General features: G+C 42.4%; 2 protein-coding genes across 3 annotated transcripts; one reads left to right on the top strand and one right to left on the bottom strand.

Moving 5' to 3' along the window:
- The first annotated feature begins 683 nt into the window (after positions 1-683).
- TEX30 (testis expressed 30) lies at positions 684-8,195 on the top strand. The gene is made up of 5 exons (XM_068157559.1): positions 684-718; positions 2,798-3,028; positions 4,454-4,505; positions 6,090-6,298; positions 7,455-8,195. Exons 1-5 carry the CDS (start codon positions 701-703, stop codon positions 7,626-7,628), a joined length of 684 nt encoding a protein of 227 aa, XP_068013660.1. The 5' UTR covers positions 684-700; the 3' UTR covers positions 7,629-8,195.
- Positions 8,196-10,388: 2,193 nt separating this feature from the next.
- On the bottom strand, positions 10,389-23,231 carry POGLUT2 (protein O-glucosyltransferase 2). 2 transcript variants are annotated; one of them, XM_068162065.1, is made up of 10 exons: positions 22,790-23,231; positions 20,156-20,361; positions 19,557-19,762; positions 18,721-18,798; positions 15,440-15,612; positions 12,717-12,954; positions 11,926-12,135; positions 11,497-11,586; positions 10,855-10,959; positions 10,389-10,639 (listed from the first exon to the last, which is right to left on the bottom strand). In XM_068162065.1, exons 1-10 carry the CDS (start codon positions 22,957-22,959, stop codon positions 10,622-10,624), a joined length of 1,494 nt encoding a protein of 497 aa, XP_068018166.1. In that variant the 5' UTR covers positions 22,960-23,231; the 3' UTR covers positions 10,389-10,621. The 2 variants fall into 2 exon arrangements, with proteins under 2 accessions (XP_068018166.1, XP_068018254.1); XM_068162153.1 differs by lacking the exons at positions 19,557-19,762; positions 22,790-23,231 and having other exon boundaries at positions 20,156-20,242.
- Positions 23,232-26,125: the final 2,894 nt, after the last annotated feature.

Here is a 26,125-nt window from a genome sequence, read left to right as displayed (position 1 = left end):
AGGATTTTCTTACTGTGAGGGTGACAGAGCACTGGAACAGACTGCCCAGAGAGGTTGTTAAGTCTCCTCTAGAGAGCTTCAAAACCCACCTGGACGTGTTCCTGTGTGATGTGCCCTAAGTGGTCCAGCTTTGCAGCGGGGGTTGACTTGATCTCTGGAGGTCCCTTCCAACCCCTTAAATTCTATGATTCTGTGATGTTGCTTCATGGTATATCAACAGGTTTTTAAAATACAGTTACTGGTGCCTGATGCTCACACACGTGACTTAACCACATTAGTGGGGAGAAGCTAGTAATTCAGGCACTGTCGACACCCTACACGAGTACCGACTTCATGATCTTTTCCAACCTTAATGATTCTATGATTACAGGTATCAAGAAGTTGCCCAAATGTACCGGCCTATACTAGAGGTGCCTTCTTGCCAAGCTCCACTGTCGGCACCTCCCCACACGCTCAACCTAACCTCCATTCAAAATTCCCTCCTGGCTTACCCCGCTGCGCAACCAGACGCCGCCGGAGCACGTCATTATCTCGCCTCAGAGCTTCCCCGCAAACCGGACTCCCAGTCCCGCCCTCTGAGGCGGGGCCAAGACGTCTGCGGACCAATCACACAGCCCACGGAAAAGCCCTCCCCGAGTGTCGGGGGGGCGATGGGTTGGGGGTGTTACCACTCTTGTGATGTCACAGGGCAGGGGCTGGTATGAGTGCGCCGGGGGAGGTATGGCCGCGCTTTTCTGAAGTCAGTTGATCCAATACTGGGGCCCACCCGTGGGGCGGTTAAAGGTGGCTCTTCTCGGCCGCATTCTGGAGAGGGGTTCACGATGGCCCACGATGGGAAGGAGTCCTGCGGCCTGGGGGGCCAGAGGCCCCACAGTGGTTACCGGTCCTCGGGGTGACCCCGTGCTTCTCTAGGGGGGCCGCAGGTCTGGTTCAGCGGATGCGGCTGGTGGCGGAACAACCGCCTTTAGGGTCAATGCGCCTGTTCTGTGCCTGGATGTGGAAGGGCTTGCCGTCTGTGGCACTGCCGGTCCCCCCTGAGGGGCCCCTAGAGCTGGGAAGGAGGGGGTGGAGTGGGCGTGCTTCCTTGCCAGGAGGGGTGTAAACATGCCTGTTGTCCGTCTGAATCCCGTCTGGCCTGGTTTCTTCTCAATGAGCAAAGGTCCAGTGGTTACGAAGCGGCAGCTCTGGCTGTTCACACTTCTGCCCATCTCTGTGGCTCAGCCTGGCATCCTCCCCTTATTTCGGCTGTGCAGAGATTGCAAAGGTAGCAACTCTGTGAGGCCACTGACCACCTCCTTCCCTGTGCAGTGGTTCTACAGGACCACTGCCAAGAAGAGCCTTTGGCTTGTGGGAGAGCAGCAGTGGTGTGAAACTGTTTCATCGTGGCCCCGGGGTGCTTTCCTTTTTGCTTTCAGAAGTTGTAGTGTGAACGGGGCACGTCTGTTGTCCAGTCCCCATTCATTCAGCTCAGCATCAGCTGGCCTTGCATCTCATTCATCTCCAGACGTCTGTAATGACTAGAGGCTCTCTGCCAGCTTGATAGTGGCTTTGTATGAATGTGTGCTGTGTCTTTCCTGTCCTTGAGGAAGTTCAGTCTTTGACTAGACACACGCTGCTGCTCCACTGCGTGTGTACTGCTGTCTAATTTGTAAATGTTTGCTGGGCTGTGTCTTCGTGTCATATTTCTGTGGGTTTGGCTGCTAGTTAAGAGTATACATGAAATATGTATCTCGTGGTATCTGCCCTCAATTATTACTGAACACAATGAAAAAGGTAGTTCCTGCGGGTGGTTTGTTTTGTTTTGTTACAGTTGTATGTAATACCTAAAAGTACTGTATTCAAATCCATGTTTTCATAATACTCTGTTTTGGCCTTTTCCCTATGAAATAAACTTGTACATGGAAACTACAACTACAGAATTAAACAGCTGCTGCCAGCATGGAGTAGTCTTAATATTCCATATAGGTCTATAGAAGCAAAGTAATTTGATTGTAATAAATGTTTAGGGGCTTCCTTAATTCTGTTTGTAATATCTATGAGTGATGGTAGATAAAAATACCTTTTCTATTATAGGAAAGTATAGTTATAGAAGAGCTTGTTACTTATTTTCAAATCTTATGGAAGATACTATTTGTTTTTCTTACTGTGGAAGACATTCAAGTCAAGTATGGCAGTTAGCTCTTGAATAGCTAGGTTTAGAGATGATAAGAAGCAAGGGGTTCTTCCTTTTCTACTATTGTAAGTAGAAAATGAAATAAAATAGGACAATGAAACAAATAGAATATTTATAAATGAATATGGAATAGAATAAGTCAGTGAAACAACTAGAGCACAGTGTGGTGTGCTAAAATGACTTACCCATTATTGCATGGAATATCACAAGCCCTATGAGGAGAGACTGAGGGAGCTGGGGTTGCTTAGCCTGGAGAAGAGGAGACTCAGGGGTGACCTTATTGCTCTCTACAACTACCTTAAGGGAGGTTGTAGACAGGTGGAGGTTGGTCTCTTCTCCCAGGCAACCAGCACCAGAACAAGAGGACGCAGGTGGTGTTGGATGATAGGTTGGACACGATGACCTTAAGGGCCTCTTCCAACCTGGTCTATTCTATTCTAGTCTATCTTGAGACAGAGGTAGAATTATACATTTAGTATCATAGTATCTTAAAAAGAAGAAGTAGAGGTGTACTTCCAGGTTTCCTTTCTTTCTTAATTGTCAGATTTTTCTTCATCATAATGTGTGCACTGGGAACTGACTTTTTTTTTTTTTTTAAATTATATTTGTTTGTTTCATTTCTAGGTTAAAGTGAAAATACCTTTTGGAAACAAATACCTTGATGCTGTCTTTTCTCTCCCAGAGAAAAAATCAACATATGGGGTGATTCTTACCCATGGTGCTGGAGGAGATATGAATTTCCCTCACTTAGTGTCTTTGGCAGCCTATCTTGCATCCCATGGAGTTCTGTGCCTGCGGTTTACTTGCAAAGGCCTTAACATTGCCTATAGAACTAAGGCCTTCAAAACAGTTGTGGTAAGAAGTGACCAAATTCTGCCAAGTATAGATCTGTGGAGATCTTCTGTGTTTTTTAAATTATACCCAGAGATAAGTCCAGCAACAATGGAAAAATCAGAAGTGATGGTGGTTAGCTAAATGGAGCACTGTTTGTAAAAAGAAACTGCAGGAACAATTTTTATACAAGCAGTAGCTGAAACAGCTGCAGCAACTATGTGGTTTTGAGTTTAGGGAGAGAAAGGCTTGAGGAAAGGATGTGAAGAGCAAAGGTGTTTTGTGGGAAAGCTTCCAGCTGGGAAAAATTATTTAGGATGGAAACAAGATGTAGGTGTTCTGGGAGGGCTTTGTGAGGGGAAGGGGACTAAGGGATACAGCTTTGTAAGAAGTTTTGAGATGAAAGAAGCTGGCTTGAGAATTATGCTAGGTCTCTCAGGGTTAGCAGCTGGGAGAAATAGAATTTGGGGAAAGATTAGGGGACTCTGGGTGGCAGGAGGAGTTGAAGCAAAAGAGATTGGGAGTGGCATATGAGAACCCTAGAAACTAAATATTCTTTGATTTCAAAATCAGTTTAAACTGCTATATGTGTGCTTTTCTCTTTCTGCTGCTATATTATTTAAGCCAGCTTTTCTATACCCAGGTTTTGTTAAAATTAGCAAACTTTTGTTGTAATAGTATCAGCATGGAGTATCTTCCTCTTCTGAAGCATGTAGGAAGGAGGGGAATTTTTTGTCCCAGTTATCTACTTCTACTGCAGCATGGGAAAGCAGCTTGAGTGCTTTGCATCACACATATTTACAAGGGATCTAAATCCAGTTCTTAAGGAATTCATTTGTGTAATGCTATTGTCATAATGTGTACAAAAATTTGAAGTCAGACGTTGCAGCCTGTAATATGGATCTGTCCTCCATTCTTTTTTTTGAAGAAGCATAGTGTGAGTTTAAATTACCTTACACAGTATCATATTAATATAAAGGCCTCTGCTAAGATAGCATGTGATTAGTTATCTGCTAAAAACTGAAAAATTAGTTGCTGAATTTTTTTATGTCAGACATAACTGTGACTTAAACTTTTCATTGTCAGTGACCTCAGCGAAGGGCATTTTTACTAACCGTATTTTCCTTTTGATGGGGTAGGAATATGAATGTGGTCTGTTACTGTAATTAGGTTGATACACAGTAACCATTTATGTTGAGTAACTTGATAGGGCATCTGAAATTTTAGACTTGTTAAGAACTAAAGTGAAATTGCTTATGTTTATTTTGCTGTTGCTGCAAAATGTTATTCATTCATGTGAGAAAACGAGAGCAGCTTGTGTGTTTCTGTTCTTTGTTTAATCTACAGTGCTAAAAGAGACAGTTTGTGTTTGGTAGCTATAAACAATTCCCCAACCCTCATCTGTCTTGATTCTAACTTGTAATGCTTCTCTTTATCTTATTTCTTTAGGAATACTTAAAGCTTTCAGATGATTATAAACTTTCAGGTGTCTTCCTTGCAGGTATTGTTTTTATTATGTATTTTTTTCTCTCTTATATTGCCTCTAATAATAGCAACCTGAAGCTACTCCCTTTCTGAAGTCTATCTCACTTTGGTAAGAAGTGCATGAACATCTGTGGATCAACAGGTTTCAGCTATCTGATGACAGTTGAATGCTCTGTAACCTTCATTATTTGATTAGCAGTCCAGTGACTGCCATGGGAACATAGGTGTCATAGGTTTGCATTTGGGCATCTGAATACTACCAGCCCTGTCTGATGTGCTGCTCAGCTCTCTTGTGGCTGGATTGAGCAGCACTGTGTCTTCAGGTCATAAATGGGAACACCCAGCCTACCACTTTCATTGAATTACTTTAGGAGCACGATTGTCTAGACTATTCACCCTTCTCGTGATGCCACAGGTCTTGATCCAGAAGGAAGACGGAAAAAGTAAGAGACCATGTTTTCCAGATGCCTTGGGACAAAACTTTCTTGTCCCTTGAAAGTGACTGGGCCTGAGTTCTCTAATAATCCATGTGCACTTTTTAACTGCAGGTCTTGAAGAATTCTTGTTACTGCTAAGTAGGAAACTGCTTTCCCAGAACAGGTTTAGGTAGATAAAACCTAGCGGTGGATAAAAATATCAATTGTGTTATGTGAAAAGGGAGGTAGATGAGTGTCACAGTATCACCAAGGTTGGAAGAGACCTCAAAGATCATCAAGTCCAACCTGTCACCACAGACCTCATGACTAGACCATGGCACCAAGTGCCACATCCAATCCCTTCTTGAACCCCTCCGGGGATGGTGACTCCACCACTTCCCTGGGCAGCACATTCCGATGACAAACGACTCTCTCAGTGACTCTTTCTCCTCACCTTGAGCCAAGAGTGATTAGGAATAACTTGATATAGGGAACTCTGGATGTTCTCTGACTAAGTGAAACCAAATCTGTGCTGATGCAATGTAATCCTGCTGTAATCGGCTACTTCCAACACTCGGTTACAGAGCGTTGCCACCTCATTTTTTGCTTCTTTGAGGAGATATTTTGATATCCCCTTGCTGTTACTGACTAACCTCTTGCTACCAGTTGGTGTTTTATTTATTTCTTCTCCTTCTGCTTATGCTATTAGATTAAGTTTGAGGTGTATATAAATGCTTGCTGGGTTGGTTTTGGAAGTAAAGTGCATAAAACTTTAATTTGAGCAGATCTTCAAATTGCATGAAAAAAAATCATACGAGATAACATTGCTATCAAATTTCAAGCATCTGGAGCATAGCAACTGTCCCTTTCTTCCCCCAGGATGGGTTACTATTCCTTACAGTATTGCAAAAGATTCCTCTGTGGGTTTTGGTGGGGTTCCCCTCCCCCCCCCCCCCTTTTTTTTTTTTTAATGGAAATGTAAAATCACAATATAACCAGATAAATATTTTAGCAGAAAATGTTAAAATTAGGATTTTTCATGAAGTAGATTAATAAAAGCATTACTAGTGTTTTGTGCTATTGGTGCACTGAAATGCCCTCAGTTGGATTTGTGTTAGAGGTTGTTTCCTCAGAGTTGGATGAGGTGACAGAGAATATACTTTTTCCTTTAATATGGGAGAAAGGTCGATCCATGGGGTCACGAGCTGCTGCTTCTGTGATACGTCAGCTTAGCCAGGAGGATGATGATGACGACTTCATTCAAGGTCTAGTGTGTTTATCTTACCCATTGCATCGACCAAAACTTCAGTCCAAGCTCCGTGATGAAGATTTGTTATTTGTCAGATGTCCAGTGCTGTTTGTCTCAGGATCCGCAGATGAGATGTGTGAAAAAGTGAGTACCCCTATAAATCGTGCTACAGAGAGGCAGTGTGGCAGAATAGTAATGAGTCTGAGTGACATCTCTACTTACATAGATAGCTGTGATCCTGATTAACAGCCTTCTCTGAATATCTGTATATCTGTCCATCTATATATCTATCTGTATATATCTCTTCTGCAGGAAGCCAAACTGCATTTGACATAAAGAACCCTGATAGCGCTTTCTTTTAGTTGCTTAAAACTTCCAGATCATGCCTGATCATACACTTTAGCAAACTCATCCTTGGGCCACTAAAATACTGCTGATTGAAGTGTTTTGGCTTTTTTCATAAGATTGTACAAGTTAAAAGCAGCCTGTGGAAGGAGCGAGCCATTTGCTAATTTGTTTGAACCATTTCAGATTATAAAGCACACCTTGTGCTGTGCTACTAATTTCTCATTTAGTCACATTTTCATGACAAATTATTCTAGCAAAGTAGTTCTACCTCAAGTCAGACTTCAGTGGCAGAAAGCATGTTTTGTGGAGATTAAGAACAGGTGTGCAGAGGTGAGAACAGAATGGGTTTCTGTATTGTCTTCATGCAAATAGGTATCTGCTGTTCTTGAACAGTTCAGCTTGAATGTGGAAATGTGTGCAATTGCTACTTTCTATGCTTGGAACAGTTTATAAGGAGTCAGGATGCTTTTGAGTTGTCACCAAAGTCAAGACTAGCAACCAGCAGATCCTTGGAGTGCTGTTTTACTGGGGAAATTGTTGAGACTTTCTGAGCTGGTTCTTAGATCTGTTTGTTGAGAAAGCTCAGCACATCAAAACAGCTCTCTAGGGAAATATGTTGCTTCTCTGACACTGCCACTTATTGGTTGTAGTACCCTCTGGCAGCAAAAGTGGCTTCCTTGATCAGCATGGGGAAGGAGCTTCGCACAGTGATGTGACCTTTGCAGGTTTTTTTATTCTGTTTGAGTGAAGACAAACCTTTGAGCAGATTTCAGTACTGAATGCAGTATCATCACACTTTTTCTATCAAGATGTTTTTAATGTTCATGCAGACCCATTTGTTTTTACGAGCTGCCTGTTACAACATTGCATAGACCAACTGGGAGACCTCTAGGAGTTGCACAGTTTGTAGCAGCTGATTCACTAGCTTTTTCATTCTTGTTTTTTTCTGTAGCAATTGCTGGAAGGTGTGGCAAGCAAAATGAAAGCCCCTAAAAAAATCCATTGGATTGATAAAGCAAACCATGGGATGGCAGTCAAAGGACGAACAACAGATGATGTCATGGAAGAAATAAATGCCCAAGTTTTCTCTTGGCTTAGAGAGAACACTGAACAGAAGCAGAAATGATTTACAGTGTTTAAGCAGTATATTCATTTAGCTTTTCATAAATGCAGCAAATCAAAATTTATTATTTTAATGGCTAAGTATAAGTGCAAATAAAACTTTTAGACATACAATAATTGAAAACAATAAAAGAGTTTTTGAAGGAAGGACAGAAAAATTAGAAAATATTTAATACCATGGCAGCATTGTTTTCTGTTTCTATTGAATAGAATTAACCAGGTTGGAAAAGACCTTTGAGATCATTGAATCCAACCTATCATCTAACACTATCTAATCATCTAAACCATGGCACAAAGCACCCCATCCAGTCTCTTCCTAAAGAACTCCAGTGATGGTGACTCCACCACCTCCCTGGGCAGCCCATTCCAATGGCCAATCACTCTTTCTGTGAAGAACTTCTTCCTGACATCCAGCCTAAACTTCCCCTGGTGCAGCTTGAGACTGTCTCTTGTTCTAGTGCTGGTTGCCTGGGAGAAGAGACCACCCCCCACCTGGCTACAACCTCTCTTCAGCTCGTTGTAGACAGCAATAAGGTCTCCTCTGAGCCTCCTCTTCTCCAGGCTAAGCAGCCCCAGCTCCCTCAGCCTCTCCTTGTAGGGCTTGTGCTCCAAACCCATCAGCAGCTTTGTTGCCCATCTCTGGACACGTTCCAGCAACTCAACATCCTTCCTAAACTGAGGGGCCCAGAACTGGACACAGGACTCAAGGTATGGCCTAACCAGTGCTGAGTACAGGGGCAGAATGACCTCCTTGCTCCTGCTCGCCACACTGTTCCTGATCCTGGCCAGGATGCCATTGGCATTCTCAGCCACCTGTGCACACTGCTGGCTCATGTTCAGCCCACTATCAACCAGTACCCCCTGGTTCCCTTCTGTTTGGCAGCTCTCCAGCCACTCTGACCCCAGCCTATAGCACTGTATATAACACTTAGTGACACATTACACTATGAAAATGCTTTTTACTAATACTTGAAGTAATATACTGGAAAATACCTACTTTGACAGGAACTCTTCAGATGTGTTTAGTATCTGAGTGTATTACTGATGCCATACTTGTTTGAAATTAAAACCTGATGATTTGAAGAATGCGTGAACACGTCCCCTGAGGCTGGCCAGGGTGGATTATACTACTCTGCCTGGGTGCTGTGCCCTGCCACTCCAGTGTGCTTCAAAACGTGTGATGCAGAGAGAGGAATCTCTTTTCATTTACAGTGCCACTACCCCAAGTAGCCAAATTCTGTGTCTGTGAGGGGAGGAGGAGGTAATGTAGGCATGGTTGTGCATAAATAGCAAAATACATGGGTCTGTTACGAAAAGTTGTCAGTCTCCAGCAACTTACATTGTGTAAAGGATTGGTCAGAGAGTCCCTCTGAAGAGATGATGACTGTTAAATACAAACTAGTAAAAGATTATGTTTATACTGGAAGAGAAACTCCTAGAGGAGGAAGCAGGTGTGTCTTTTTGCACAAGGCTTTCTGCCTGAAGGGTGCTGAAGAGGTAGGTGGGGCGGCCTGGGCCTTCTTACCCATTACCAGGAGCAACTGGAGTATTGCAGAGTGGATGAAACAGTTCATGTGTACTTGCAGATGCAGCCTTCTCTATTATGGGCTATGAGTAACCTCTCAGTATAGCCAAAGGTTATAGCAAAATTCTAATTGCTTTTAGCCAAGTCAGCAGCAAGTATCGGCTGAATGATGACCCCAGAGATGAAATGGCTGGTTGGTCCTGAGAAAAGCATCTTGACATTTTCTCCTGAGATGCTGGTCTCATCTCCACTGTGAACAGTTCCCCAGAACCTTCTTTGGCCAATTCTGCATCTTTATGGCATGTAGCTTGCTCAACATGAGCAGGCAGAGCTGCTGTGTGTGACAGTTCAGAGCTGCTTAATGTATGTGTTGTCAGCCCTGGTTAACTGAGAGGGTTTCTGATGTTTTGGTCAGGTGCTTAGATCAGCTAGAAGAAAAATCCATTCACTAGATTAGTATAGTTATATATTATTTGCCACATGAGCAAAAGGCTTGCTTTTGCTACAGTAAAAATAATAGGAAGGTCAAAGTAAAAATTGTTAATCGGATACAATATTCTTCTGCTGTTTCTTACAAGATGCCTCAAGAATTCTGATCTCCCAGCAGTAATGAGGTTAAATAACCACAGCAGAAATACAGCTGTACAAGAAAATAGCTATATGGATTTAAAATTGATTGCATTACAGAGAAAATAAATACCCACTTTGGACTGGAAACACAGGTGTTAATTTTAGAATCTGACTGATTTAGACTTTAAAAATCTACCTATGAATCCTTTTCAGATGATGTTGAGTTGCCCAAATGTAACACAATTATGTAGGTATTTTTAAAATAGACTAAACTTTAAAAACAATGATCAGTTTGGTTTCAGTAATCACAGTTCTATGCTACTTATTTTCACATTGCCAAAGAGACTGAGCTTCATAGACAAAGTGTCTGTGAAAAACTGAAACCTAAAACTTTTACCTAATATTCCTAAAGTGTCAATAATACTGTGTTTCTCCTTCAGGTTAAGGAGATATACTATAGACCATACATCACTGTCCTTGAGAATGCTGATTCAGAAGGAACAAAGTTATGGTCTGAAAAAGATGACTTGGGATAGATACATGGTGGGGGGGTGGGTATAAACTGACAATTCCTATTTGTCCTTTAATAGACTTGTGAACAGATTCAGTAAAACAAGTGTGAGTAAAAAGTATCTGCACTTCCGAGGTATCTCAGGACAGTAACACATGGCTGATACAAACATGGATTTTATTAAAATAAAAAAGTTATAAAAATGTTTTTGAACAAGGCTCTTCAACCACTGCATAAGAAGGAAAAAGGGGGTGCCTGGTTTTCTTCCATATGAAGATCATGATACAGTAAACTTCATAATAGTCATTGGCATTATCCATTGATATTTTAATGCATGTCTGTCCTTAAGATGACAGTCTGAATGTAGGTAAATATTCAAAAATTGTTTCCTTCAGAGTTCATCTTTGGCCTGCATTCAAAAAGAAGAAATATTTTTTCAGTTAACTGGCACCTCAATTTTTAACAGCAAATCCTGCAAATACAGTAAGAAACGTTTCTAAATTTGACAGGTGTTAATGGTCTAACCTACTGCCTAATACCACGGTGTACTTAGTGATGCCTGCTCCCATTTGGTTAAGAACTGAGGACATCAGCCCTTTGCATTTAATGCTGTATGTACCATACCTTTTTTCTGTGGCAAGTGCATGGGAACAGGTCATCATCAGGCTGCTGTACTTTCTCCATCCCCTCTCTGATTTTTGGCTCACTCATTTGCAAGCTGGCATATTCCTAGTTTTAAAGAAAAGATTGTATTGTTAATTCATAAACTCATTAGATTGTCTACCCTGACTGTAATGACTGCACTGACTCAGCTGTGCAGTTCTATAGCAATGGGGGCTGCAGAACCCGTGACTCCAAGCTATGTCACAGACTGGGTAAGCAGATACTCAACTGCAGACAGGAACCCCTGTGGGTGTCTCACTGGAGCTTTAGTATCTCAGTGCTAATGCACAGGTATTTCCAGCTGTGGTTCACAGGGTGTGCATCTGATGTGGAATTCTTTGATCATTGTGGGCAACATACTCCTGCATATTAGAACAAGATTTGTGGGATCAAATTGCTTCTCTCAGAACGCCAGTATGGTCTTAAGTGGTTTTGTAGGAAATGATAGCATTCAATATTTGTAAACCAACTGAATTTCTTAATTGCTGCTGCTTGCTTTGTGGCCTTAGTACTAGACTGGCCAATTTCCAGCATTTCCTTTTCCTTGAACTCTTTCTGTGGGATTTGTGTTTTTGTGGTGGAAGCCACTAAAAATATACTAACCTGGAAAAGTTTGAAATAGTAACAAAAAATGTGGTCTCCCATGAGATTGTTTCTTGCAAATTCTTGTCCAGATTTTGCAATGTTTTTTGCCTGTTGAAGAAAATACAAATTATTTTCAAATTCTCAAAACCAGCAGTTATTTCAGGGTGCCAGTATTGCTTGTGGAGTTTTAGTGCTGCCAGTTAAGGATAACTGATTTATGTACGCCTTCTTAATTTTAGAAGTAAGGGAGTCTTATGAAAATAATCTTAATTTTTCCATAGTTCAATTTAATTTCAACTTATGGGCAGTGCTATGTATTTTTTTTAAAGTGCTCTAGAGTTGATGACAGTAACTTTCAAGTCCTTTTAATAGATTGTTTTAAAGAAATGCTCTTCTTGCTCTACTTTGTCTAGAAACTTTTCTGATTACTTCTAAATGTGTATTTACCTCTTCATCATGCTCTTTTGCCCACTGTAGTTTTTCTAGTAGATCACTCAGGTCACTTTTAAATGGAATATAATGTTTCCAAGGCTGCAGCTCATTATAAAAATGCTCATAGTAGATGGAGTCTTGCTTCAGCACCACACTGTTTCCTGCTAGTAGATAAGGCAATCTGTATGCTGCCACTGTGCCATCAATATTAATTTGATATTTATACTGGAAAGGAAATGACCATAAATTATTAACAAACAGAAGACCCAAGGACCTTGGTTAGGTTGTATTATTCTGAGGGCACTGGTATTACTGACTTGCCGATACTGAGAAATGTGGGATTGGCTAGGCAAGCATCAGTGCTTAAGTAGCTTTTATTGTTTAGTTTGGAATTCATCACAGTGCAGGGTACACAGAGATGCCCTCTTCATCAATTAAGTTCTCCAGAAATTCTTAGGCGCTCATCCTGGGATGTGAGGGTAGATGTGTCACTTCATCCACTGATTTTCCCACTATGTTAGTTATGTTAGTAGTCCTGATCGCTGAATCAGGAAAAAGAAATAAAAAGGAACTTGGTATTATATAGATTACACAAGGTTCTACAGAACCTCTAGCTATAAATCAAACATTATTATCCTCAGTGTTAAAGCCACATAGCAGTTAATCCTATGGGAAGGATGCCCATTCATGCGTGTTATTAGCGTGCTAAAAAACTACAAACCTCTTCATTACCAATAATATATACAAAGTTATTTGATAATGGGAAACATTGAGAAGCTAGTTGCCCAAAATTGTTAGTGGCTTACCTTAAAAAAATCAAAAAATGAAATATGCTTGACAATGGGGCCATAGAGACTTTCATCATGTTTAAAAAAAAAAAAGTTTGTGAAAGCAGCATCTATGATCTCTGGATATTTTCTGCTGAGTTTTACAAGTTCAAGCCTCTCTTTGCAACTGTCACGTCCTCTCCAGAATGCTGTGGTATTCTTGTCTTCCCATGATGGGCCAGTATTCGCCTGAACTGACATCATGTCCAGACTGACTCTGGGGGACAAAGAAATGATTTAATAGTGAAGCCTACTGGAAGGCTTTTTAACTGCAATCACTTCAGAGAGTTTACAATACCAACAGGCAAATACCAGGTGTGAAGCTAAGTGGTAAGTACAACTGCATTGTGTCAGTAATTTTGCAGGTAAAAAAGTAGATAAAGAATGTCAAATTCACAGGCCTGTGTCAAGGCAGCAGCAGTCTAATGACAACACTGGAAAGGGTACTTGTCAGTAGTCATGGAAAAAAAATGGTAGATATAAGTGGATATACTTATAAAGGGGTTACCAAACACCTACGTGTAACTACCTTAATACCACATATCTTAATACCACATATACCACATACCTCATAGAACACAAGCCCTATGAGGAAAGACTGAGGGAGCTGGGGTTGGTTAGCCTGGAGAAGAGGAGACTCAGGGGTGACCTTATCACTCTCTACAACTACCTGAAGGGAGGTTGTAGACAGGTGGATGATGGTTTCTTCTCCCAGGCAGCCAGTACCAGAACAAGAGAACACAGTCTCAGGCTGCACCAGGGGAGGTTTAGGTTGGATGTTAGGAAGAAGTTCTCTACAGAGAGGGTGATTGCCCATTGGAATGGGCTGCCTGGGGAGGTGGTGGAGTCACCATCATTGGAGGTGTTCAGGAGGAGACTTGATGGGGTGCTTGGTGCCATGGTTTAGTTGTTTAGGTGGGTTGGATTGGTTGATGGGTTGGACGCCATGATCTTGAAGGTCTCATCCAGCCTGGTTTGGTTTATTCTAAAGTTTATTCTATTTCACCTCCTTATAAACATTGCTAAATTAAAACATGTAATTTGTGGGAGCAAATTTAGGGAAAGTCTTGATAATGAAGACAAGAAACCGAAATAAATGCTGTGAAGTGATAAACAGGTTCACAAAGGATTAGAAAGATCTCTTAGAAGCTAGCTTTGTAAAGTTTCGAGACAGTAACAGAGCAGTTAGCAAGGTCAGTTAGGATCAGCAATCAGAGTGGGAGATGGTAGGTCCTAGGCTGAGAATTCTGGCTGTGTAGGGCTTTAAAAGGTACAGAAGAAGTATTATAGGAAAGTCAGGAAAAAAGAGACCTGGCCAGTTGTCAACATATTCATGGCAGGGAAACACCACAAACAGGCAAAATGCTGAAATACCTTGAAACGCTCACTCTAAGGGCTGTTTTCAGGGACTTGACCATGTTTCGGTTAATTTTGATTTTTTAGAAATAAAACAGTGATGTATTTGAATATATGTCATTTATGTTGTATAATAGATAACTTGGTTGATGTTTGGATATTGATTACATGATTAGGAACTGGCTGGAGGGCCGAACCCAGAGAGTGGTGGTGAATGGTGTCACATCCAGCTGGCAGCCAGTCAGTAGCGGAGTCCCCCAGGGATCAGTGCTGGGCCCCATGCTCTTTAACATCTTTATTGATGATCTGGATGAGGGCATTGAGTCTATCATCAGTAAATTTGCTGATGACACCAAGCTGGGGACAGGAGTTGATCTGCTAGAGGGTAGAGAGGCTTTGCAGAGAGACCTCGACAGGCTGGACAGATGGGCAGAGTCCAACAGCATGAGATTTAACGCATCCAAGTGCCGGGTTCTGCACATTGGCCACAACAACCCCATGCAGTGCTACAGGCTGGGGTCAGAGTGGCTGGAGAGCAGCCAGGCAGAGAGGGACCTGGGGGTGCTGGTTGATGGTAGGATGAACATGAGCCTGCAGTGTGCCCAGGCAGCCAAGAGGGCCAATGGCATCCTGGCCTGCATTAAGAACAGTGTGGCCAGAAAGGAGCAGGGAGGTCATTCTGCCCCTGTACACTGCACTGGTTAGGCCACACCTCGAGTACTGTGTCCAGTTCTGGGCCCCTCAGTTTAGGAAGGATGTTGACTTGCTGGAACGAGTCCAGAGAAGGGCAACGAAGTTAGTGAGGGGCTTGGAAGACAAGCCCTATGAGGAGAGACTGAGGGAGCTGGGGCTGCTTAGCCTGGAGAGGAGGAGACTCAGGGGTGACCTTATTGCTCTCTACAACTACCTGAAGGGGAGTTGTAAACAGGCAGAGGTTGGTCTCTTCTCCCAGGCAACCAGCACCAGAACAAGAGGACACAGTCTCAGGCTGCGCCAGGGGAAGTTCAGGCTGGAGGTCAGGAGGAAGTTTTACACGGAGAGAGTGATTGCCCATTGGAATGGGCTGCCTGGGGAGGTGGTGGAGTCGCCGTCACTGGAGGTGTTCAGGAGGAGACTTGACAGGGTGCTTAGTTACATGGGTTAGTTGATTGGGTGGTGTTGGGTGATAGGTTGGACGCGATGATCTTGAAGGTCTCTTCCAACCTGGTTTATTCTATTCTATTATTGCCTGCCTATAGGGTGCCAGTGTCTCAATGAATAAAACCAGCTCATATACTGTTAATACAAATATCCTTTTGGAAAGTCATTCACTGTGAATTTTGTGGAAATTTCAAGTAATTTCTTACCGTCCCATAGTCTCCAAAACTGAGTCTGTTAAGTCATATGTTGGCATGACAATGTCTTTTGACTCACTGGAACCACACCATGAGAAGATGGGGTGCAGATTCTCTGGAGACTTCTTTTTCTCCAGAGGCCAGTCTCCCAAATTAACAAAAAATTCTACATCTGGCATTTTCACCTAAACAGAAGCAAAGTAAAGACAAATCCATTTTAATAAACCCCAGTATTCTTCTGCTAGCATCTTGCATTTTAAAAACAGCCTCACTAAGGGGAAAAAATAGCCATGTCTTTAATATACTCTATGTACCTGTAATACATTGTTAAAAGCTTAGAAAATGTTAGAAGTACTGAGATGACAGATTAAAGCCTACAAGATAATTTGGGTTTTTTAAAAGATTTGCACAAAGTCACATAAATGCCTTCTTTTCTTTTCCTTTTTGTTTTTTTCTTTTTTCTTTTTTTTTTAAGGGATAGGAACACTCCCGTTTGGAGGATGGTTTCTTTTTATACTTTACATGATTGACCATGCAATTTTTATCCCAAGCTAGCACTGGGATCTGGTAGCACTTGTATAGTTCCCAGGTAAATTGAACCACCGCGTTTACTGTATGGAAAACTGCTGTTGGGTGGTAAATTTTCTGTCACATCAGTGAACTGATTTGTCCTGTGTCTGTGACTAAATTCAACAGAAGTAACAGAAATGAACAGCCATGATGGGAAGACCAGATTTAGTCAGTGCTGGGGTTAATTATTAAACACAACATCCTCACTTACCTGAAACAGTTGGTAGTATGGAGCCGTATCTGAAATCACTGTCACAGCCCCAAACCAAACAAAATACTGTTGATGTATAATGAATGTAACAACATGACAGAAGGCATAATTTTGAAACTTTGATAAAACTTTGATGCACCTTCATCTTGTGCATTGTCTGTGGTTCTGGAATTTGCAAATGAAGTCAGAGAAGGTACAAAGAAAGGCAGCTACTATGCTAGGACCAGCTGTTTTGTGAGGAGAAAGTGATAATGGTAGAACACTTCAGTTTGGAGAGCAGGTGGTGACATATGGTTGAGTTTTACAGAACTCTGAAGGCATGTATAATGTTTTTGCAAAACTGATACTGTATCTGTTTAGTTCACCTTCTCTGTAACATTAACTTTTTAAAAATTACACTACATCATACTTAGATACCTCTTTTAAAGCAAAGAAATCCTAGTTAAATTAGCTTGCCTTTGCATATTCTCAAGCAGACTTCTTGCTGTGTAGTTCTTTTTTGAGCAAGTTAAATGAGAACTGCACTGTGTGCACAAGATTGGCATGTCTCAGGTTTTATACATCTGATTATTATAATGGCATTTTTGTAAAACTGTTGGAAGAACTCCAAGAGTAACTGTCCTGATTACTAACAGAGAATTTAGAGATCATGACTGTGTGTGTGCTATTAGGATGTTTGTTCAAGTGTTACCATCAACATGAGAAACTATCTTCTCTGAAGAAAAAAAAACCCCACAACTATGAATGGTAATAATTTTCAAATTAAATATTCCTATATGTGTAAAAATAGAGTTTCAACATATTGCTGAATCATCATATATATATGCATCAAAGCATTTCTTCTCTTAAATCTCCTTATCTTTCAGATCAGAATAGCTGGGCACAGGGTAACCTTTCAGGAGTCTTCTGTGGCCAAAACAAGCTGCATTAAATTTCTAATTTATTTTTATGGGCAGAGACAGAAATTAGTAATTTGCCAAGTATCAAGCACTCTCCTAAATGGCTGAAAATGTTTTTCTTTAACCTGACAACAAGGAAAAACTTTGGCAGAGACATCCAGAAATTCTGAAGACTAATACCCAAAGCAGTCTTTTTTGTCTTCAGCAGTAAGACTGACAGAGAAGGTTTTACTGTATACCTTGGCTTCAAAGGTGGTTTGGCTACAGTCTAATCTTCAGTGCTAAAATTAGTACAGTGCCACCTAATGGTTATAGTGAACATAGAAAAGCTACAAAATTATTTTGTTTACATCCTCAATGGCAGAATCATTCAGCAACTTAGCTTACTCCCTATGCCACAGAGCAACCTTTTAGATAAATAAAAGCTACATTCATGTCTTCTCTTAGACACTCTTAGGTGAAACAAACCCCACTTTAACGAATCTTGTATGTCCAGTTGTTCTTACCATTCTTCTGTGCGGTATGAGTCATTGATAACTGATTTTTTCTTGAAGCAGATACAGGAACATAACAGACCCATTACTAATCCTGAGTATAGTGGAAAGGTTACTTGTCTGTCTTCTACTTACGTGTGTTTAGCTTTTCACAACATGCTACTACTGAGTCTGTTAAATTTCTGATACTGTAACCTTCACACTTTTCTGCAGAAAATAACCACTCACTCCCTGTCTTAAATAGGTGTCCATACTTATCCAGCTTTTTGTAGTATCCTACCCTTGTCACTTCAGCAATAAAATTATGCTGCACTATGATGTCCTAACAGGTTATGTTTTTTACTGAAAATTCAATAAGCATATGCTCTAATCCACTATTTAGTTACAGTATAACCAAATTATTAAATGGGCACTGAACCTAGGACAGATCTCTGAAGACAAATTGCTTTGTCTTGTTACAGTCAAAAATAGGTGATAACTTGGATATGTTTATATTTCTCTCACTACTCTCTTTATGTAATAATCACCTATTTGTGTGTGTTGAAACTTCAGCCCTGCTATATTCTGTCACTACATATGTAATGTCAGGTTATTCCCCAAAGGTTCCCTAAGAAAGAGTCCATGTGGTGCTTTTTGCTTATATACCACAGGGGTTTCCCCACACACTACCTGTTGGACTCTTGGTACTCTTTCTCGACCTTTTTTTGTCTTGTTTTTTGACACACAGAATTCAACCAAGAACAATATACATTCCCTATTGTTTTGTTGGGTTCCCCCCCATTCTTCCCATAAAATGTACTAGCAGAGACAGGATTTTCTATTAGATGCTGATTTATTTAGTCCACAGAAAAAAACCCTACACTGTCCAAATCCATCACAATCTCCTATAAAAGCTTGCTATTCAATTAACATTTATCTTACTCCATACACTCATCAGATAGCATTCTAGAACATGCCAACTTCAGGCAAGGAAAATCCATCTGATGTTTCCAGTATTGAGCAAAGAGCAAGAAGAGCTTTTTAACACAAATAGCAACAAATATGCTGAAGCTTATTTATTAAGCCCAGGCTTCTGTAAATTAGGACAGACAGAATAAATGACTCAACAGATGTACTCACTTTTCTTGTCAAAGAAAGCAGAATGGCATCCATGAAAATTCTGAAGCCAACGTGTTCCCCATACGTCTTTATATAAACCTAAAATTAAATGAAGATTTTACTTGTCTGGTGTTTTCATTTCACAAAATGATTGCCACAGTTTAGAGCTCTTTTAATCACTTGGTAACTAGTCAGACAGATTCTACAGCTGTAGAAATTTACAAGTCAGCTGGGAAGCTTCAGAAATCTCGTCTAACTTACCACAGAAAAGTGATCAAAAAAACCCAACAAGACAAGCTTTGTTTGCTTTTGCAGACATTTTAGGTCTGTCTTGTGGAAACAAACTGGCTGCCTATATCTGTTGTGTTCCTTTGTTCTCATTTCCATATGAAACTCCACTAAAGTCAGTATGCTTTTGTTTAAAAAAAACCAAGTAGCTCTGAACCTCAGTGGAGATCAAAGCGGTATTTCTTCTACTTCAGAATTATGCACAGAGTAATTTATTGATGCATACTAAATTAGATGATTGTGACACTCCAAAGTAATACTATTTAGAGAACAAGAAATTGAATTAGCTTTTATGAGGCTTGGGTCTGTGCCCAGCAATCATATTGATTGCTTGGAAAGTAATTTGCCTGTACTGTGCTTCAGCTCAACATGGACAAAAGGCACCTTACACAGTAGGATGGATATTTTTGCATTTGTATACAAACTTCAAACTACTAAAAGACATGAAAGCAAGCAGAAGTTTAAAGAACAGACTACAAGAAGCCTTCCAACAGTGAACAGCTGAACAGCCTAGTTGTATGGCTTGCCACCAAATACCTGTGTGGACTTCACATCAACCCATCCCGTACCTCATTATCTTTGATGGTGTAATGACACAAACTCTGTCTTTGTCCAAACCTCTGTGGAATTTCTTTTGCAATCTTATCTGGATCAACAATGCGAAAATTTGCTAGATCTCTTTGAATTTGTGGAATGATTTGAGGGCAGTTCATCACTTCCAGCCAGGCACTGCTCTCCTCCTGAGGGCAGTCACAGTTTTCATGGTAAATAGGCCCTATCAGGAACACAATTATTATTTTAATAAGCCATGCTATTGAGTTGCTGAGATCAGAAAAGAGGGTGAGGCACTGAACATTCATTGCTTAGAGACAAAGCCTCAGCAACTCTATATGAACGTTTGAACTTTTTTTTACTTTAGTGGAGTTGTGACAAGCTACATTAACTTCTGTGTGAGCCCTCAACATGTATTTGCTAGGCAACACTTTTGCAGTATTTGTTTCATTATATTGAATAGTACATGCAGGACACTTATAAAGAAACCATAATTCCAATGGGATTTGATGGGCCAAAGAAGTACCGAAGTTTTGCAGAATCTTATGCTAATCCTAGAAGACATTCTGGCATGCAGTATGTGAGAAAAAGCCATGTGTGTGGTGCTGCTTCTTACCTTCTAAGATATATGGAGATTTTGCAACATGTTTCTGTCCAGTTTTGACTTCTATCTTCAGGTTTTTGTAGCTTGCATACATCCTGTATCTCACAAGGAACGAACCATCTTTCCTGTCTAACACTTGCACACCAACACGAGTGAACTGCTCATCAGGAGCAGTGATCTTCACCTGGAATGCATTTTCACCTGGTGATGAAGTGAACCTACCCAGAGAATAAGTGGGAGCTTAATAAAAAAGGAAATGCACCACAGGTTTTTTAGTCTGATCACTTCCTTTTTGACTTGACAACTTCCAATTCCTTCACTGGGACACATAGGCCATTATGAGCACATCCTTGTATTCACAAGCAATGCATGAGTTTTACAAAGAGAATTTTGTTAAGCTACATAAGATGTCTCATGCTGCTAGAAGCATTAGGTAACAAGAAGGTTCCACTCAGATACTCATGAACATGCCTCCAAAGTCATTTGGTGCCTTACATGAAAGGAGGCGGTAGCAAGGTGGGGGTCAGTCTGTTCTCCTAAGTAACAAATGATAGGACAAGAAAAAACGGTCTTAAGTTGTACCAGGAGAGGTTTAATTTGAGTATTAACAAAAAAATTCTTCACCCAAAGGGTTGATAAAGCACTGGAACAGGCTGCCCAAGGAAGCAGTGGAGTCACCATCCTTGATGGTATTAAAGAGTTGTAGATGTGGTGCTTACATGGTTTAGAGGTGACCTGGCAGTGCTAGGTTAGCAGTTAGACTCCATAATCTTAAAGGTCTCTTCCAATCAAAACAATTTTGTGATTCTGTTCTATGTTGAACAGTTTCAGAAATGTATGGAAACAGAGCACCTTTAAAAATGCAGCACAGCACAATTAGCTCAAGTTGATAATTACTATAAATGGGAACGTTGAGAGCATGCAGATAAATGGATTTTGGTAGGTACATCTCTCTGTCCTGTAAGGGCAGGACAGGGGGCAATGGTTTCAAACTGAAAGAAGGTAGATTTAGATTGGGTATGAGGAAGAAATTCTTTATTGTTAGGGTGGTGAGGCACTAGAACAAGTTGCCCAAAGAAGTTGTGGATGCCCCCTCCCTGGAAGCGTGCAAGGTCAGGTTGGATAGAGCTTTGATAAGCCTGATCTAGTGCAAGGTGTCCCTGTCCACGGCAGGGAACTTGGAATTAGACTGATCTTGGAAAGTCTCTTCCAACCCAAACCATTCTATGATTCTATTTTTAAAAAATATAGAAATAGAACAAGCTTCATTACAGCAGTTTAGCAAGTCTGTTATTTTACATACAGAAGCAAAATGTTTCCAGATGACTCTATTCTCCAGGTATAATTTACGGAAGAACACAGTTAAACTTCTTAATCAATATGGTGGCTCATACAATGGAGGGGAGGGAAAGGGGAAAGAAGTGTTACAAATGCCAGTGTCTTGGTAGGGAGAAAGCATTATAGCAGGACCTTGTAATTCAACACCTACTTATGACAGTTTGCTGAAGTTCACAATATGGTGATCATATAAAATGCTCCATAAAACCAGACAAAATAATTTGAAAACTCATTGTTATCACGTATCGTTGAGATATTAACCAAAGTTGACACAGCCAAAATGCTGCATCTGTCAACTTTGTTCCAACTCTTCCAGCACAGTCCCAAGTTATGTAGGGAGTCTGGGATAGAGTCAGAGGTGATAGAAGCAGCTGGACTAGCACATTATAGCCCAGCGGCCTAGCCAACTTTCCTAAAACCTCTCCAGACATACTAAAGAGCTGCAAGTTCAACTAAATGCTGAAAATACAAGCTGAATTGGCCATCACAGACTTTCACAGGCCATGGCACATCTAATCTAGACAACCTGCATGGAGAAGCACTCTGAGCTGCCTAGCTTGTATGTTCAGGGTTTCTTTCTGTAGGAATGGAAAGCCGAGCATCCTCTCAAAACTAAGCTTACCTATCTCATTCCAATGAACTTTGCCTAATGGCCTACAGAATAATTCCTAAATGACATGTTTAGGAGAAATAATGATGTTCCTAAGAGTCGAAACAATCAGGACACCCGAGTAAATATATCACAAACTTAAAATAGACTCGTTATTGTTACCGTTTTAACAAAGAACAATAAATTATAAGTTGTTGGACTAATGCAAATGTTTTGCTGCTAAACATTTTTCTCTTCTCATCCCCTTATACAATTATTTGACACTACTAAAAAGATTAATTAGCTTTTTCTGTGTGGCAGACAGAAAAAGCCATTACAAGAAAATCCCCAGTAACTTTCTGGCTAAAATTGGCAGGCAAGGTCAGCCTTGCCCAGGATGGAGCACCAGTGCGATTAAAGGAGGGGGTTAGGATGGGACAGTACGCTTCATTCCCTCACAAGGCATCCACAATTACGATTTGGATCCAGGACCCGCAGATATTTAAACGGCTGCGCAACGTGGGTTAAGCCCCACACCCACGTACCCGTGGTGGAGGGGCTGATGCTGGGGATGGGCACGTAGCAAAGCTCTGCCGCTCCCCGTCCGTCTCGTTCCACGGTCCTGACGGAGGGCAAGGAACGTGACTCTTTAACCCACCTCTCAGATATTTTTCCTGCCCACAACCTTCGAGAAAAGCTGCCGCCGTCGGCGCGCTTACCTCTGCCCTTCGGCGTCCACGGCCTGCACGTAAAAATAGCGAGCGGGGAGGACAGCCTCCGCCCGCAGCCCGGGACCCCATACCTCGCTGTGCTCGGGGCTCGGCCGGCCACTCCCGCCCGCCGCCGCCAAGGCTCCCAGAACCACGCAGAGCGGCCACAGGGCACGCATTTAGACCTCTTTCCCTGACGGAGGAACGCCTCCGAGGCGCGGGAGAGAACGCCGCTGGGACCTTCTTCCTTCCCTCACCACGGCACCAGGGAATTCTGTCCTCGGCGAGGCGGCATGAGATGGGGAGGGAGGGAGGACGTTGAAGGGCTTGCAGGGCCGCTGACGCCCTTTCTTTGCACCCTTCTCCCGACCTGACGCCTCAGGGTACCATGCCCACCGCTCCTGAAGGAAGGGAGCAGGGGCAGGACGGGGCTGTCGTTCACCACACCCCCTGCTTCCGCTGAGGTGCGATGGGCGGCGCCGGACTTCCCGCACCGAGAGGCGCTGCTGGGTGAAGCGGGACGGTTGAGGGGCCGGACCGGGTTAACCCAGGGCTGCGGCAGTCCCGCAGCGGCCCCGTGGCTCTGCTGCGACCCACCTCAGAGGAAGGGGACGGAAGAAAGGCAGCTCTGACTTGCGCGTCGGACGTCTCAGTATCATTCTTTTGTCATGAGCTCAAGCTCCACTCGTTCACTCCATTTCCATAACGCGAGGATAAAAAGTAGTTTGCAATCCGGAAAACTAGTTTTCAAAAGCCTCCCCAGAGCACCTGAAGCAAATGTCGCTGTCCTGGATTGCTTAAGTGAAGGGACACCTCACCAACCCAATTGCCCAATGTGCACATTGTGTGATCCCGCAGCCTATTCTGTGTCAATACAACCTGGGATTGCATTGCAGAAAGCTGGTGTGAAATACTAACACTGTGCATAACTACATACAGACCTTTAACATCATTGGGTCTAAACGTAAACCTAACACTGCAAAGCCCATCAGTAAACCATGTCCCTAAGTATCACATCTACACATCTTTTAAACACCTCCAGGGACAGTAACTCAAACACTTCCTTTGGCAGCCTGTTCCAATGCTTGACCTTTTCAGTGAAGACATTTTTCCAAATGTCCAATCTAAACCTCCTCTGGCACAAGTAGAGGCCTTATCCTCTTGCCCTACCACTTGTTAGTTGGGAGAAGAGATTGACACACACCTCACTACCATCTTCTCTCAGGTAGGTTGGACACACACCTATACCCAAATGCTTTTGTCATTTAGTTCCAAGTTTTAAAAGTGTATTTTTTTGTCACCTGCTGTCCTCATTGACATAATTTTTCATGACATTCAGCAGCTAGAAGACTTTCATTTTCCAGTCTAAAAATTAATGCAGGACACTTTTAATATCCATGACTCTTCAGCTCCCCTCCCTCCCCCATCCTTACATTTGTAATGTATTTTACAGCTGAAATCACACTCCTTCTCAGCTTATGTTTTGCTGTGTGATCCAATCTCCTTTACTGCAAGAGAACTATGAAACTTTAAAGTTGTTTTTATTTATAAAGAAACTTCATAGCTATAGAATTCACAGAATGGTCTTCCTTTTGCTATCAGGGTAGCATAAGCACATTAAAAAAAACCTCAGCAGTGATGAAGTAAATGTACCTCATTTCTACCCTCCAGTCATTCTCTCCAGCTTTACATCATAAGCACAGCTCAGGGAATCTGTGTACATATATGCCACTATTTGCCAGCACCCAAACAAGCTGTAAAATAAATCATGCAACCCAACTTCAGCCCTAGCTGGCAAAGCCAACATTGCTGCTATCCTAATGCCTGTAATTTGGCTGAGAAAAATACTTTGGAGGCAAAATTGTTTAATTACTTCAAAGGCTGTTGTGGACTTCCAGCTGGCAAAGGCATAGGGGATGTTCTACACTAGGACAGGCAGATTGTGTCAGGATGAAGCCACATCTAATTCTGAACCTAACCCTGGTCTTGTATCCAGGGCACAAAATCTTGGCTGTAACCACAAACACTAGAGGGCTTTTGAACCTTTGCTCAGCCTAATCACTGAAAAATATCAGTCACATAACTAACACTTGAGAAAATAGTTTTTCCTTTCCATTACTTGCAGCACCTATCACAGAAACTATTGCTAGGTGTAGTGGCTTTGTGGACTGTGGGTGCCATAGCCATCACTCGCATTGAATCTTCAGTCAGCAGGACACTGTGTAACTTTTCCCATTTTCCTCTGTTTTGGTTTATTTTAAATTTTATAGTTGTGGTTTTTTTTTTAATATGAGCCATCATTTAGTAGCAATATTTATAAGTAAATTCTAATTAACTGTGGCAATACTGGTACTGTTACACTCATGCCTTCAGTGCCACCGTTTGCTCATGCTGAAAATATGCTGCCAGCAGTGAAGATGACATGGGAAATATTGTCAGGAGTTCCAGGCGCTGTTCCCGAAATAACCATTTACTCCTGTGTACAGATCTTCCGTCTGTCCCTCGTTCCTCAGGAGGTACTCCGCGGTTAATTTCGTAGTCCTACACCTTTCCTACCCTGAATGGGAGAAGTGCGACATCAAATCTGAGCCAAGACTTGTGAGCAGCGTCAATCGGACACTGACATAACGGCAGATCGGGCAGCTCAGCTGGGAAGCTTGGGCACCCTGCTGCCCTCGGAGCACCGGGGACAGAACAGCGACCTCTGGCCTCGCCACCAGGGAGCACTGGGCATCTGAGGCGTGAGACCCGACCCATAAGCCCGCTGAGAGGGAGGCACCGTGCCCAGGCGCCCGCGTCGGGGGAAGGCAGGCACCACGGGGCACTACTAAGCAGGAGCCCCTGCACCCGAACGGGATGCAGTGCGGGTCAGTGATTATCATCTGATCCAGAGAGAGGCAGCACCAGGCAGCTGCTGCAATAGTGGTGGGCAATTTGTACCAGGATTTTCTGCAACAAGTCAGCAGAGCTTCACTTTCTCAAATGTACTTGGAGCTCCCTGCCCCAAGCAGGCACGGGCCCAGCAGACGAAGCCACCCGTTCGAGCCCCTTCCTCTCCATCAGTTCACATCTCCCTCTCACTCTTCCACTTACGCCTTGCCTCTCTCGAACACCGTTGGAGCACCCAGAGCCTCACCTTGGCGGGCAGGCCAGCGCTCTTCCCTACCCCGCTCAGGCCAGGGAGGAGTGGTGCAGACCGCCAGAAAACAAAAGTGTACGGCTGCTCTCCCTGCGCGGCCCGAACCAACTCGGGGCCCACGCCGAGGCCCTTCGAAGGATACTGTTTCCCGCGACATATCCCCGAACTCCTCCCCCGCCGCCCGGGAAGCAGCAGCGGACGAGACC

This window comes from Melanerpes formicivorus, unplaced genomic scaffold, assembly GCF_026170545.1.
Source record: "Melanerpes formicivorus ecotype bairdi unplaced genomic scaffold, bMelFor1.0.p_v2 SCAF_1, whole genome shotgun sequence".
NCBI classification, from domain to species: domain Eukaryota; kingdom Metazoa; phylum Chordata; class Aves; order Piciformes; family Picidae; genus Melanerpes; species Melanerpes formicivorus.
This window is presented reverse-complemented; position numbering and strand designations above follow the sequence as displayed.

Excerpts from the sequence above, each read along its gene's own strand:
- TEX30 (XM_068157559.1), top strand. Across the intron at positions 3,029-4,453 it reads AGGCCTTCAAAACAGTTGTG|GAATACTTAAAGCTTTCAGA; the intron begins GTAAGAAGTGAC and ends TTATTTCTTTAG. Across the intron at positions 4,506-6,089 it reads TTCAGGTGTCTTCCTTGCAG|GTCGATCCATGGGGTCACGA; the intron begins GTATTGTTTTTA and ends TATGGGAGAAAG.
- POGLUT2 (XM_068162065.1), bottom strand. The coding sequence starts at position 22,959 with ATGCGTGCCCTGTGGCCGCTCTGCGTGGTTCTGGGAGCCTTGGCGGCG. Across the intron at positions 18,799-19,556 it reads ACACCATCAAAGATAATGAG|GTTTATATAAAGACGTATGG; the intron begins GTACGGGATGGG and ends ATTTAATTTTAG. Across the intron at positions 15,613-18,720 it reads TGCTTTCTTTGACAAGAAAA|GTGAAAATGCCAGATGTAGA; the intron begins GTGAGTACATCT and ends GCTTCTGTTTAG.